Below are 15,467 nucleotides of genomic sequence, written 5' to 3'. Positions count from 1 at the left end.
TTCTGAAATTGTACTACAAGGTTCCATATCACAAAGGGAAAGCTGGAATTGAGTTTAGGGGTAATTGCCGAAACGTTTAGGAATTGGGGGCCAAAAAGGCGCCAAAAATAAGCATTTTTCTAGTTTCTAGACAATATCTTGTGTTCAAGTGTATGGATCTCTCTGAAATTGTACTGCAAGGTACCATACCACAAAGGGAAGGCTGGGATTGATGTTGGGGGTAATTGCCTCAATATTTTAGGAATTAAGGGCCAAAAATGGGCAAAAAACAAGCATTTTTCTAGTTTCAGGACAATAACTTGTGTGTAAGTGTATGGATCTTTCTGAAATTGTACTACAAGGTTCCATATCACAAAGGGAAATCTGGGTTTGAGTTTGGGGGTAATTGCCCTAAACGTTTAGGAATTTGGGGCCAAAAATAAGCATTTCTTAGTTTCCAGACAATAACTTGTGTTCAAGTGTATGGATCTCTCTGAAATTGTATTGCAAGGTACCATACCACAAAGGGAAGGCTGGGATTGAGTTTGGGGGTGATGAATCATAAGGGGGTTCAAAATATTTGGGGGGGGGATTTTTTTTTTTTTCCTTTCTTTTTTCTTTTAAAATTTTCCATTTTAAGTTGGTTATTTCTGATTTATATTTAAAAGCAAATAATAATGATATGGTAGGAGATACACACCAAACAGGATGTGTAAATTATTATATAATAAGTATTGTGCAATAGCAAGAAATTTTCAATTGCACAGTATTGCACAATAGCAAGAAATCTTCAATTGCACAGTATTGCGCAATAGCAAGAAATCTTCAATTGCACAGTATTGCGCAATAGCAAGAAATATCCAATAGCACAATATTGTGCAATAGCAAGAAATTGTCAATTGTACAGTATTGCGCAATAGCAAGAAATATTTAATTGCACAGTATTGTGCAAAAGAAGAGTCTTCGTATAAATTGCTTATTTCTTGACCAATTTCAATGGGGTTTTATTCTTGAATTCTTGGGGTTCTTTAATATGCTGAATCTAACTGTGTATTTAGTTTTTGGATTTTGGGCCCCGTTTTTAAATTGGTCCACATTGAGGTCCAAAGGGTCCAAAATTAAACTTTGTTTGATTTCATCAAAAATTGAATTATTGGGGTTCTTTGATATGCCGAATCTAACCGTGTATTTAGATTCTTAATTTTTGGTTCCGTTTTCAAATTGGTCTACATTAAGGTCCAAAGGGTCGAAAATTAAACTTAGTTTGATTTTAACAAAAATTGAATTCTTAGGGTTCTTTGATATGCTGAATCTAAACATGTATTTAGATTTTTGATTATGGGCCCAGTTTTCAAGTTGGTCCTAATTGGGGTCCAAAATTAAACTTTGTTTGATTTCAACAAAAATTGAATATATGGGGTTCTTTGATATGCTGAATCTAACCATGTATTTAGATTTTTGATTTTTGGGCCCCGTTATCAACTTTGTCCACATTGAGGTCAAAAGGGTCCAAAATTAAACTTTGTTTGATTTCATCAGAAATTGAATTCTTGGGGTTCTTTGATATGCTGAATCTAACCATGTATTTAGATTTTGGACATTGGACAATAATAGGTGAATGTCCAATTTAAAATTTTTAAGTTCTTAGACCACATTCATTCTGTGTCAGAAACCTATGCTGTGTCAAATATTTAATCACAATCCAAATGCAAAGCTGTATCAAGCTTGAATGTTGTGTCCATACTTGCCCCAACTGTTCAGGGTTCGACCTCTGCGGTTGTATCAAGCTGCGCCCTGCGGAGCATTTTATTGCTATTTAAAATTACTATCTATTAAATAATTAAGTTTCTTCAAAAGTAATATCTCCTTTAAGGGGTCAGTTGAATGATGATTCAGCCATGTTTTTTTGTATATTTTTGCAGCTGAACATTTTTGCTCTTTACACCATCTTGATCTAATCTTATTTAAGATTATAGGTAAAATTGCAAAAATGGTAAAAAAAAAAAACAAGACAAAACTTTCGTTTTGGTCATGTTGGTTACCAGGCTGCATCTTTGGACAAATGTTTTTTTTCTTCAACTTGATACCCAAAGAATGATTTAGGTCAAATTTGTTCTTATTGGTCTGGTAGTTCAAGAGGATACATTTTTTAAGAGTTGACGTCGGACGCAAAGTGAGGAAAAAACTCTAAAAATTAAACAGAATTCATACACAATATTGTCCATCTTTCTTGTATAATTTCTTAAACAGACCTTATCAAAATCTTTAAACCAGACCACTGAAGCACGAAAACGGGCCAAGGCCTACATTTCAAACTGATGTTTACTCTAAACCAACCAACATAAAACCAAATATTGTTCCTGAAGTTACTGAGGAAGAGACCGAATCCTGAAAGCGTAACCGGACTATTGAAGCATGAAGATGAGGTCCATATTAAATAACAACGACTGCTGACAAAGTCTAAGATCAACATCATCAATACAAATTTGGGGTTCACCTAGGGGAAAGAATGGTTAAGGTTGATGTCACCGTCAGAAAAGTAATACCAAATCTTACCAATCTAGACTTGTTGCAGTCCAGACCAAAATGTTTTATCTTTTTTTTTATCACTTTGTGAAAATCAGATATTTGATGTTTTTATATTTTTTTTCTATGTACAATTTCAGGTCAGAAAACTGAGGGTACTCCCTCAGGCATACTTTTCTTTATCTGTTTAGGCCCTATTGGTTTTATGCTTACCAAACTTTTGGCTTCATTTGTATCTAAAGTTTATTCCAGGAACAAATGTTGTGCATACATTATTTGTCAAGACAGTCTATTATGGAGCAAAATAGTATAGGTAGGGTAGTCAAGTACTCATTATGATACAACACATTCCAGTAGACAGTCTTGCAAGCTTTTTTTTTTTTTAAAGATTTCTGAAACAAGACATTGAGGGGCTAGTTTGAAGTGATAAATTTGGACTCTACACTGACAGTTAGTGACAACAAACACTAAATTACTAGTTGACAAGACCTTGAATGCTCACTGAGCCATCTTTTTTTCCATCACTTATATCTGGATCGAGAAACACACTTATGTGTCTGTATAAAGAAACACAAAGACAATTATTAAACTTACAACAAGGGTGTTCACCCTGCTGATATTTTTATCTATAATGAAAGAGGGCAATGCTATGTCTGACAATTAACAAGAAAAAAAAAAAAAGACGCCAAGCTTATAATCGTCCATTAACACATAAAGACTTCCAGCTTTCTATACAATGGCAACAACAACAGTCACAAACTTGTCTGAGAGCTCCAGGAATTCCACATCTGTAATAGAAAAAAGTAAAGCATTTATATTGAGAATAACAGAAATTCATAATTGCAATAAGTATTATATTCATATTTTTACTTTTAATATTCTTTCATCTGGTTATTTACTGGGATTAAGAACTTTTTTTTTTTGGTTAAGAACATCAACCTCTGACTTGGGGTAAAAATGTGTCTGATACTGTATAAACATATTGATGTATATAGCAGGGCCTATCCTGTTTAAGTCTGCTTGCTTTGTGCTTGTACAGTCATACCATTATTCAAATAAAAAAATCACTAAAATGTGGGACTTTGGTTTACAATAATTTGTGTAATTTTATTGTTGAAAAAATGCTCTGCTGTGGCAGCCATCTTGGTAGTGAACCATGTATTACACATTGATACAAGATTACAATTCAGTCGGTTCAGTGGATTCTGGCCAGAAGATCTATCCACTAGTCGAGCAGGAACTGCTGACCTTTCTGGAGCACACAGTGTAACCCTGGTTTTTGATAAGAGTTAAAGTTTAGTGTAGTGTTTTATGGATTGCTGGATCTTAGTTTTATTAGCCATGGTGTTGTCTTTCTAGGGCTTTTGGTTTTCTTTATTACCCCTTGGTATCTCCTTTCCCCTTAAATCTGCATTGTTGAATGTAATAATATCTAGTGTTGACATTTAATTCAATGGTTAAATTATTGAATGTGAAATATATATATTTATTATACTTCACGTTAAAATGCCATATTTTGATTGGCTATAACGAGGGTGTTAATTTACTCTATTACCCTTCATAGAGACACTTGATCAAGTGTGCGCTTTATTAAATATGGATGGTTGTTATGTACAAGACGTCATAGTTTATTACTTTGAATCTGAAAATTAATCGACAGTAATAACAGAATATTCAGTATAATAAATTAAATAACACATGTCTGAGAGGGTGATAGAGCAGATTGTTACCCCTCGAAAAGACAGTCAACCTTGGCTTCGCCTCAGTTGACAATGTTTTCTCGGGGTAACAATCTGCTCTATCACCCTCTCAGCTATGTGTTATTTATATACTACTGTAGTTCAAAAACTGAATAAAATGGTAGCAATATGGATTTCATCTAAAATGATAAAATGCACATGCCAAAATGTCTCGCCTGCTTTTATTCTAATGACACACAAAATCCCCTTTCTTTAAAACATAATGAGAGAATGAAGTTTTGATCAGAAATATTGTCTTTCCATACAGAAATTTAACAAGCTAATCATTGTCTTTATTTGACTTCTGATTTGAAATTAAGGACACATGCACAGTTCCAGATAACATGATTACATACAATAACATCATAAGTACATTTGAATAAACAAGTGCTTTCTCACCTCCTAATATCAATAACATCAACAAATAACAGATTCACCCTATCATTATTTTGCAATTAAGAAGCCAGAACACCTTTATTTTGACAAATATTATTACTGAGAGTTTTTATGAATCATAAGGTTTTATTATCTACAAAATTTATATGTAACAAAATTTATGATTATGATAGCTTGTATAACTTATATAAGCAATGATCCATAAAATGTGGCCAAGTCAGATGAACCCTGCCAGAAAGAGTACATCTACACCATGAAAGCATTCCATTCACAAAATAAAGTTGACATATTGTTTAAAATATCAGACAAACAGACCTAACCATGAAAACTTAACGTCGATCTCTGATCTATAAAATGAGGCCAAGGTCAGGTGAATTCTATAAACCATATATAGTGTTGTATTACTCATAATAACTAAAAAAAAATATATGAAGTATCCAGGTCTTCTAACTTATGAAATAAAAAGCTTTATACAAATAGTTCATGCTAAAGCCCCTGGATAAGCATCCCTATGTCTCACTTTTTCTGTGACATCAGGCACAGACCAGACAAAAACAACTGAAATTTATGCATCATTTTTGTCATGGAGATATTACCATACAAAATTAGACGGATACTTTTGGATGATGTCTTACCCCTTTATCAGAGGGTTCAGACATTTGCCCCTTCACTGGGGCATTCCACATGTTAGGCATATGATCACCAAGAGGACCAGGATTAAAGGACTGTGGCAACGAGTTTCCAGCACACTTCAGGAAATTCATATCTACACCACTCTGAAAATAAAAACAAACATGTATTAGAATCTACTCACTCATGTATGTTTTTTTTAAACAACAGAATCAATTTTTTAGCTTTTTCAGTTGAAAGCCAAATTTACATACTATTAATCAACAGTAACAAGTACAAGTTTTTCTTTATATATCAGTTCTAATAACAAGAGAAAAATATTTTAAAATACCACTTTTGGATATTAAAAATTCGTAAGGGTTCCGCGGAACCCAGTGTCTCGCCTACTTTTGCTGTTAATCGCAGGCTCAACAAAAATGAGGTAAAAAATTAATAAAAATATTCCTCTCTATACTATCTTTTGATTGTAAGTAGCTTCTGTCCAAGTTTGGTAAAAATCCAGGATAGTTTATGAATCTAATAAATGTTTTAAAAACTTAAACTGCAGACTGTATGTAATGTTAACTGGAAGAAAAACTAAGTCCATTTATAAGTAAAATATGAAAAAAATGGAACAAAATTTTAACAAAATTACCATGTAGATACTAGCTTTTAATCATAAACAAGCTTCTGTCCAAGTTTGGTACAAATCCAGGATAGTTTAAGAAAGTTGTTCAAATTTTAAAAACTTTAACCACAGAGTGAATGTAATGTTAACTGGCAGAAAAACTAAGTCCATTTATAAGTAAAATACGGAAAAAATAGAATTTTTATTATACAAAATATCCTTCTGGATACTATCTTATGGTCATAAACAAGCTTCTTTCCAAGTTTGGTAGAAATCCAGGATAGTTTAAGAAAGTTATTAAAACTTCAAAAACTTTAAACACAGAGTGAATGTTATGTTTCCTGGCAGAAAAACTAAGTCCATTTATAAGTAAAATACGGAAAAAATGAAATTTTTTTTTTACAAAATTTACTTCTGGATACTATCTTATGATCATAAACCAGCTTCTTTCCAAGTTTGGTAGAAATCCAGGATAGTTTAAGAAAGTTATTAAAATTTCAAAAACTTTAACCACAGAGTGAATGTAATGTTTCCTGGCAGAAAAACTAAGTCCATTTATAAGTAAAATACGGAAAAAATGGAATTTTTTTTTTACAAAATTTACTTTTGAATATTATCTTATGATCATAAACAAGCTTCTGTCCAAGTTTGGTAGAAATCCAGGATAGTTTAAGAAAGTTATTAAAATTTCAAAAACTTTAACCACAGAGTGAATATTTGTGGACGCCGCTGACAACAACGACGACGGAATGTAGGATCGCTATGTCTCGCTTTTTCGACAAAAGTCGAAGGCTTGACAAAAATGGCGATAACTCAAAAAGGAGAAATACTAAAATCATGAAAATTGAACTAGATCTTCATTAAGTCACAAGAAACAACATATCTAAAAAACAAATCATCACAGCGTTTTCATGTTATTGAAGAGACACTGTTTGGCAGCCGCCTGTCCGCCGTACATCCCCAAATCAATAACTGATATTTCCTTCGAAAATCCGGTTAAAAACTTGATTTGCTGTGAGGGACTTCTTGAAATAATTTTCAACATTTCTACATTTTAAAGCCTGGAATATGAAGAGATAATGTTTGTTCTTTCTTTATTGTTCTGTTTTCCTATTATAATGGATAATAGTAGTTTGCTAAAAGTATGTGCAAAATTAAATGGAAGGTGTACATTTTAAAAGAAATGAATATATTGACTTACCTCAAATGATTTATCAACTGGACCATTCATGAAATCGGTGTTGTTTTGTAAAGATGAAGGAGGACCATCTTCCATTTGAGGTGTAGGTGATCCATGGGATATCACAGAGGAGGTTATGATGGGAGGGTTTGACACCGATGTCATTACATCAGAGCTTACAGGATTCCACTGCATACTTAACTCTAAATGTAAAAAAAAGTTTATGCTTACAATGAGCGTAATCTATGTATTACTGGTAAACTATCAAGTCAGGGATTTTGTTACCACAAATTACTTAAAAACCTTTTAATACTAAATTTTCCATAGGTACAAAGATTTGGTTTGCAGTTTGGCTGTAACCTGTAGAAAATTTACTTCAAACGGAATAGCACATCCTAATTTTTATGGTGATGTTGTTTACAGAGCCCAGAATTTAGATACAATCCAGGTAAACTTATCAATCCTTTAAATTAACTTACTCTCAAAGTTTACCAATGCAACACTGTAACTAGATGTTTGAATGTTGTTTTTATTGGTATAAATATTGATTTTGTTATCAGTAAATTGAAACCATACTCAATAGAAATATTATTATTATACTTCATGTAAAAATGCAATATTTTGATTGGCTTATAAGAGGGTGTTAATTTACTCTATTACCCTTCACGGAGTCGCTTTATCAAGTGTGCGCTTTATTAAATACGACTCTATCCTATGGCAAATACTCTATTACCCTTCACGGAGACGCTTAATCAAGTGTGCGCTTTATTAAATATGGATGGTTGTTATGTACAAGACGTCATAGTTTATTACTTTGAATTTGAAATTTAATCGACAGTTATAACAGAATTGTTACCCCTCGAAAAGACATTGTTTCGCCTCAGTTGACAATGTTTTCTCGGGGTAACAATCTGCTCTATCACCCTCACAGCTATGTGTTATTTATATATTGTTATACACATATGCACTTTTACATTCTGTCGATACCTATATTTTGGCATTGCACAAGGTCATGTTTTTCTCTGACTGTTAATAAATGACATCTAAACACTTAATCCATTGGATGTTGGATGTGTACTGATTGATATTTTAGTCTAAGATGCATGATTTTTGTCGAGCCTTCGACTTTAGTCGAAAAAGCGAGACATAGCGATCCTACATTCCGTCGGCGTCGGCCACAAATATTCACTCTGTGGTTAAAGTTTTTGAAATTTTAATAACTTTCTTAAACTATCCTGGATTTCTACCAAACTTGGACAGAAGATTGTTTATGATCACAAGATAGTATCTAGAAGTAAATTATGTAAAAATAAAATTCCATTTTTTCTGTATTTTACTTATAAATGGACTTAGTTTTTCTGCCGGGAAATATTACATTCACTCTGTGGTTAAAGTTTTTTTAAATTTTAATAACTTTCTTAAACTATCCTGGGTTTGTACCAAACTTGGACAGAAGCTTGTTTATGATCATAAGATAGTATCCAGAAGTAAATTTTGTAAAAAATTAAATCCATTTTTTCCTTATTTTACTTTTAAATGGACTTAGATTTTCTGCCAGAAACAACACATTCACTCTGTGTTTAAAGTTTTTAAAATTTTAATAACTTTCTTATACTATTTTGGATTTGTACCAAACTTGGACAGAAGCTTGTTTATGATCAAAAGCTAGTATCTAGAAGGAATTTTTTTTTAAAAATAAATCCATTTTTTCCATATTTTACTTTTAAATGGACTTAGATTTTCTGCCAGGAAACAACACATTCACTCTGTGGTTAAAGTTTTTAAAATTTTGATAACTTTCTTATACTATTTTGGATTTGTACCAAACTTGGACAGAAGCTTGTTTATGATCAAATGCTAGTATCTAGAAGGAAATTTTGTTTTCTTCCAGTTAACATTACATTCAGTCTGCAGTTAAAGTTTTTAAACATTTATTAGATTCATAAACTATCCTTGATTTTTACCAAACTTGGACAGAAGCTTCTTACAATCAAAAGACATTATCAAGTGGAATATTTTTATTGATTTACTTCCTCATTTTTGTTGAGCCTGCAATTAACAGAAAAAGTAGGCGAGACACTGTGTTCCGCGGAACCCTTACGAATTTTTTTTATTAGTTGTTATTGGCTTTGAACTAGCTGTCAGTAACTGCGAGTATTCTCAGATCTGTACTTTGTGTCCTTTTTGTTGTTAGGAATGTATAAATATCCTGCAACATCCAGTATGTGTTTTTGTTAGATGATTTTCTGCTTTGTATCGATCTCATGAGTAAACCCCTGTTCAACTGATTTTATAGTTTCTTATGAAACAGCACTGTCCCAGGTTAGGGGGGGGGGGGTTGAGCACTCACAAACATATTTAACCGCACCATATTCTTTATGTGCCTGTCCCAAGTCAGGAGTCTGCAGTTCAGTGGTTCAGTGGTTGTCGTTAGTTTTCTCAATTGAATTGTTTCATAATTTTTATGTCCTGGCCTGGCCTTTTATAGCGGACTATAAGGTATGGGTTTTTCTCATTGTTGTAGGCAGTACAGTGCCTATAATTGCTTACATCCACTTCATTTGAACTTTGGTGGATAGTTGTCTCATTGGCAATCACATCTCCTTATCTTTATATAGTTGGTGTTCCATATAACACAATTCCACAATATGACAACTTTAAAACACTGCTTAACTTAAATTTAGGCAAAGCAGGCTTTTTCGATTACAGATTATAAGACACCTTACTGTTGTACACTTTATATTCAAATTTTTATTAAGTCAGCTGTGTCATTTAAGACATGGAATAACCTATGCTTTGTTTCAGTAGGTTCACAGATTCTGAAAGTATATATTGTAGGCTTAAATATGTCAAGTGGTAGCAATAGTTCAAAAAAATAATTTAATACTACCATAACCAAGTTCTACTAACCTGAAGCAAGGTTCCACACTGCAGTTTTATAGTCAGTAGTGAAATTATTTGCCATATTGTTGACTTGACCAGGTCCACCAGGTGCTCTCCGCTGAGCCCTTTCACCACCAATAGGCCGTAAATGCTTCCGATCGTCCCCCTTGATTGGTTCCATCATAGGAGGAGGGGGTGTGGCAGGCAAAGGTGATACAGAACTTGGAGGTACTGGTCCAGGTGAGCTACCATCCACTACTGAGGAAATCAAATAGATACATATTCACTTTTTTGTAATCTACATATTTATTTTTTTGTAATCTATAACTATTATTTCATAATAATGCAATATATTAACAATGATTGTTCGTTTCCTAAGATTTTCCTCTTTAAAATTTTTTTGAAAATAACTGTACAGGAAGCACAATGGACAAATCATTATAAATAACAGAAATCCACTATAGTAGAAAAAATATTGAAGTTAAGCCAAATCAAAGAAAAACAATTATTCTAACAAATATCTTTAATATATTTTGATGTCAATTTCCTAATCAGTTTGGCAAATATGGAACCATATCAGTTTTGAGACAGAATCATTTTCAATTGTTTAAATCTGGATACAGATTATGCAATGTACACATGTAATTATTTCAGCTACAACATTTTAATAAGAACAATGAAATATTAACCTTTTTTTATATTTTAAATTTGTTTTTATTCTGTGTCATACTAACCTTTAGGAATAACTCCCATCACTGGGGCACTATTAGGTCTTCCTGTTTGTAGTGGTGAAAATGGTCTTGGTTGTATATTTTGGGGACCTGGTAAAAATCCCCCTGGTCCACTTGATGGAGGTACAGGTGGAGGTGGTCCCTGGGCCTGACCACTAGCAACAAACTGACTAATAAGACTAGCAAACTCTTGTTGTGATATCATTCCTTGTGGATTCATACTAGGAGAACTACTTGGTCCACCTACAAATATATAAATAATTTATCATGAGAGTTCATGTTTTAAGGATTTTTTAATATTCATAATAAACTCAAATTTAATTTCAAATATTGCTGAATATAAAATTCTCCTTTTTTTTCATTTAATGATTGGGGACAACAATGCTTTCGCTATATTTCATGAGCAGGAATAAAATCCAAACTTAAGTTTACTGCTCATTGGGTTAAGAATACAGGTTTTTTAAATTCACAATGAAGGTCATAAATGTATAACTTTCCTAGTCTGGCAGTTTATAGAATTTTTTCTTTGATTTCTTGTATATAAAATAATAAAATATGTCAGCCATGTCCTTTGGCACTTTGTCGTCATTTCCTATAATTCTATAAGGGGGTCATAGATCAGTCATTTCCCCACATTTTATAAATTGTACTTTTAAACAATCCTACCATTTTTTTAATAAAATTTTATATATTACACTCCCTTGTGGGAAGTATTAGGCATATACATTTTAGTTTATAAGAATGCCTCATAGAATGATTCATGTCCAATATGGTCTAACTTGATGTAGATATAATCAAATAAACAGTCAAGAGATTATGATGTGAAAATCTTACCAGGTTGGTTAAAGAGTTGTGCTAAATAAAGAGACTGTAGATACATTGCAGGGGGTATATTCTGTCCTTGTGGTTGTCCTGGCTGCCGTGATGTGAAGTCAGGAGCATTTGGATTCAATGTACTTTCAATCTTGGGTAAAGTAAGAGGTTGATTTGGAGTGGTATATTCATCTTTACGAGGCTGCGACTGACCAATAGAATGACTAGGTGGTGACATTTCTCCCTGATTTCTTGGAGATATTACTGGCGACTGGTTAGGCATTCTGTAGCCTGGAGCTCTATTCAGTTCATTCTCTCCAACACCAATTCTTACTGGTTGCATTCCAACAAAGTTGTATATTCTTTGAGCCTCCATTTCCTGAGGGGTCATAGGTCTAATATTTGTTGGTCTATATCCTGGAGCTTTGGCCTGGAGAGCTGCATCTGATTTGCCTCCCAACTGGCCAGGTATACCAGAATTTTCAGACATTGGACTATTACTCATTGAGGCCACAACCCCAGCTGCAGCAACACTTGCAAAATTCATACGCTCTGCTGATTCATCTCTCTTGAGAAACTGATCAGCTACATTGCTAAATGAATTGTTAAAGGGTGAAAATGTTCCATGTGGAGCATTTGTTGATTGCACTGGACCATTAGACATTGATTGTTGTTGGTTACTAACTATTGGCAGTGGTTGATGATCATTCTTTTGATTAGACGGTCGCTGTAAAACTTTAACCATGGTTGGACCTGGTGATCGTGGCATATCTAATTTGCTCGCAGAAAACACTGGTGATGGACTTGTTGTAACCTTGCTTGAAGAGCATGCAAAAGTATAAGTCAGACTGTTATTGGTGCTTGTTGTTGGCGGATTCGAAAATATAGGTTTTTTATTTTCCATAGGGAAAAGTTGTCTAGTGACAGTTTTATCCTGGTTTAATCCTGTTGGAATACACGACGATGATTTCTGCTGATTTCTTCGAGGAGAAGTAATAGTAGAAGTAGTGGGAGGTCCACCCCAAACACCAATACTGGCTGGAAGTGTTGCCAGTCGTACATTTGTGTTTGTCTGTGACCTTGATCCTGACCTTCCACCACCAGATGACCTTGAAGATGATGTAACAACTGTAGATGAAACAGAAGAACTGACACTAGTAGTAGTTGGTACGGAAGTATCAATACTAAAATACATGGACTCCTTCTGTGGGGGTTGTTTATTGGTGTACTTGGGTATCAACTCGTTCAATTCTTTTTCAGGATCAGATACCAAGGCCATTATCAAAGCATGTGCCTGCTTAGTGCCTTCAGGTGGTCCTCTGAAGAAGAAAATCATCAGTTGTCTAATGTATGATTATCAAATAATTGAATTCTAACCTACCAAATTTGCTATGAAATTATTTGTTTTTTATCCCAAAACCTATCTATCCAATCGCAATTACTACAATCGAAGTTTAAATGCAGCAGCATGTGATTTTCAATTTGACCTCTAAAATATCAAATTATAGAGAACAAGCATTCTGAGAGTATTGCATGGCAATACATAGTCCCCTATCAGTTAAAAATTCATTGTACTGGAACAATATGCTAACTTGGTCTATGGTGTAAACTATATAACAAATATCAAGTCAATATCTTCAAGCATGATGAAAAAAAGTGTGGAAAACTTATTATTGAAGTGAATTTTCTAAGTCCAAGGACCATAGCTCTGCGGAAATTCAAACTTGATCCTGTAACTTGTCATGATTAGTCTATATACCAATTATCAAATCAACATCTTCAAGCATGACGAAAAAAAGGGCAGAAAACTGATTTGCGGGACTGACAGACAGACAGACGGACGGAGTGCAAACCTAAAGTCCCCTTGTTAGGGGACTAATAATCAAGATAACAATGTTCCTAAATCATAGCATTTGAAATATTCACAAACTGATTTGAACACACTACTTTGTAAACTATAACAATATCATAAGGGTTTTGATTTACCTTAGTTTCTATAATTTATATAAAAATAAATTAAACAAGAATGTGCCGATAGTACACGGATGCCCCACTCACACTATCATTTTCTATGTTTAGTGGACCATGAAATTGGGGTCAAAACTCTAATTTGGCATTAAAATTAGAAAGATCATATCATAGGGAACATGTGTACTAAGTTTCAAGTTGATTAGACTTCAACTTCATCAAAAACTACCTTGACCAAAAACTTTAACCTGAAGCGGGACAGACGGACGAACGGACGGACAGACCAAAAAACATAATAACCCTCTACTATTGTAGGTGGGGCATTAAATATGTCAATGTTAGTCATTCTTTACTTTTTGAGTTCATGACAACATCCCATTTAAATATTTATCTCTTTGAAAATACTACATAGATGTTTGACACTTACTTGATAGTAATGACCCTTTCTCCCCCATTTCCTTTCTGCTTCTCTACTTCTATGTGTGCTCCAGACACTTCACGTATAGCATTAATATTACAACCACTGCGACCAATCACACGACTTATAGCTGATGACGACACCTGTACTCGTTTTGACCTAGAAAAAAGAAGCAAACCATTTAAATTCATGTGAAATGAAAATTATTAGGCAGCATATCATGTAAAGGCATTTAAATATGTTAAATATATTCTTCACTTAAATCAGATGATGAAGCCTCTAAGTCTTCACTTCTGACAAGACAGAGGTAACAATGTAAATAAAATTTCAAGTCATATAGTTGGATAGATTTGTTTTTTCTGACAAATCAATAATAAATGAATACATTTCAATCATATAGTTGGATAGATTTGTTTTTTCTGACAAATCAATAATAAATGAATACATTTCAAATATCCTACATCTTAATACCAGACATATGAATTTTATGGTAAACTTGAACCAACGTCAGTAAAGCAAAAGTTAAAACATTTAACTTGTGCTTTACTGACATTGGTTTCCAGATTACATCAAAATTCATATTTTAACTTAAAATGCAGATGGTACTAATATTAAGATAATACTACATCATACAGCACTTTTAATTTCAAAATCTAATTATTTTCAAAAATTGAAAAAAACTAGATTGTACAATGCCCCCTCCCCCCTTTCTGCTCTGCCATATGCATGAGTATAGTTCCACATATTTGAGATTTGACAAACAGTGATGTTGGCATACAACTTGAAATTGTTACGCTGTCTGTAAGACACAAATGATGCCCCGCCTGACCATAGGATATTATAAATTTAACACTATGTATGATGATGTAACTGTAGGAGGAGATAGCCGGACAAACCATGATCTCTTTATGCAGCTAGTACTAAAATAATGACTAAGTCCAACTACCAGTCATTTTCAGAATATTTAAAAGAAATCAAAATCCTGTGGCCATTCACACCTCCATTATGTGTATGAACATCCTACAAAATATTAAAGCTGTATCTCCAAAGCTGTAGGAGGAGATAGCCGGACAAACCATCTCTTTATGCAGCTAGTACCAAAAAAATAACCACCTGCCATTTTCAGAATATTTGAAAAAAATCAAAATCCTGTGGCCATGCACACCTTCATTATGTGTATGAACATCCTACAAAATATTAAAGTTGTACCTCCAAAACTGTAGGAGGAGATAGCCGGACAAACAATTTATCCTAACATTTGATTTTACATATATTAAGGTTCAGATTTGGCCATAGTAACAATCTGTTTTCTAAGCAACTTACTTCCTCATAACTTCTTTCCATCCCTCTTCTTTCTTCTGACCTTTCTTTGGACTAGATAAACCAGGTGAAATTTTATGCTGATGTACCACTTCTATATTTACTTTCCCTTGGTTTTCATGTTTGTTGTCCCTATAATCCAATATCTAGATCTTTAAATATTTTTCAATGAAAAAAGAAATCAGGTTACTTCCAGATTTCATGTCAAAGTGACAACAAAATCTTATTGTAGAATTTGTAATGATTTTCTAAGTCAAAATAAATTTATACTTTTTGT

The 15,467-nt window shown here is 33.3% G+C and overlaps 1 protein-coding gene across 3 annotated transcripts in view; it reads right to left on the bottom strand.

Annotated features, from left to right (window-relative positions):
- Nucleotides 1-3,086: 3,086 nt before the first annotated feature.
- Nucleotides 3,087-15,467, bottom strand: part of LOC127708807 (ankyrin repeat domain-containing protein 17-like) — a 46,864-nt gene continuing 34,483 nt past the window's right edge. For 2 of the 3 annotated variants that reach the window (XM_052213929.1, XM_052213931.1), the window contains exons 27-34: nucleotides 15,194-15,322; nucleotides 13,880-14,029; nucleotides 11,506-12,803; nucleotides 10,675-10,914; nucleotides 9,968-10,198; nucleotides 7,079-7,260; nucleotides 5,276-5,416; nucleotides 3,087-3,293 (exon numbers count right to left, since the gene is read on the bottom strand). In XM_052213929.1, coding sequence (XP_052069889.1) covers nucleotides 3,258-3,293; nucleotides 5,276-5,416; nucleotides 7,079-7,260; nucleotides 9,968-10,198; nucleotides 10,675-10,914; nucleotides 11,506-12,803; nucleotides 13,880-14,029; nucleotides 15,194-15,322 — 2,407 coding nt within the window. In that variant the 3' untranslated portion in view covers nucleotides 3,087-3,257. Of the gene's footprint in view, nucleotides 3,294-5,236; nucleotides 5,417-7,078; nucleotides 7,261-9,967; nucleotides 10,199-10,674; nucleotides 10,915-11,505; nucleotides 12,804-13,879; nucleotides 14,030-15,193; nucleotides 15,323-15,467 lie in introns of all 3 variants that reach the window. The other variant, XM_052213930.1, reaches the window with a different exon arrangement.

This window comes from Mytilus californianus, unplaced genomic scaffold (genome assembly GCF_021869535.1).
Source record: "Mytilus californianus isolate M0D057914Y unplaced genomic scaffold, xbMytCali1.0.p SCAF_7, whole genome shotgun sequence".
NCBI classification, from domain to species: Eukaryota; Metazoa; Mollusca; class Bivalvia; order Mytilida; family Mytilidae; genus Mytilus; species Mytilus californianus.
The sequence above is the reverse complement of the archived record's forward strand: the minus strand, read 5'-3'. Positions and strand labels throughout refer to the sequence as shown.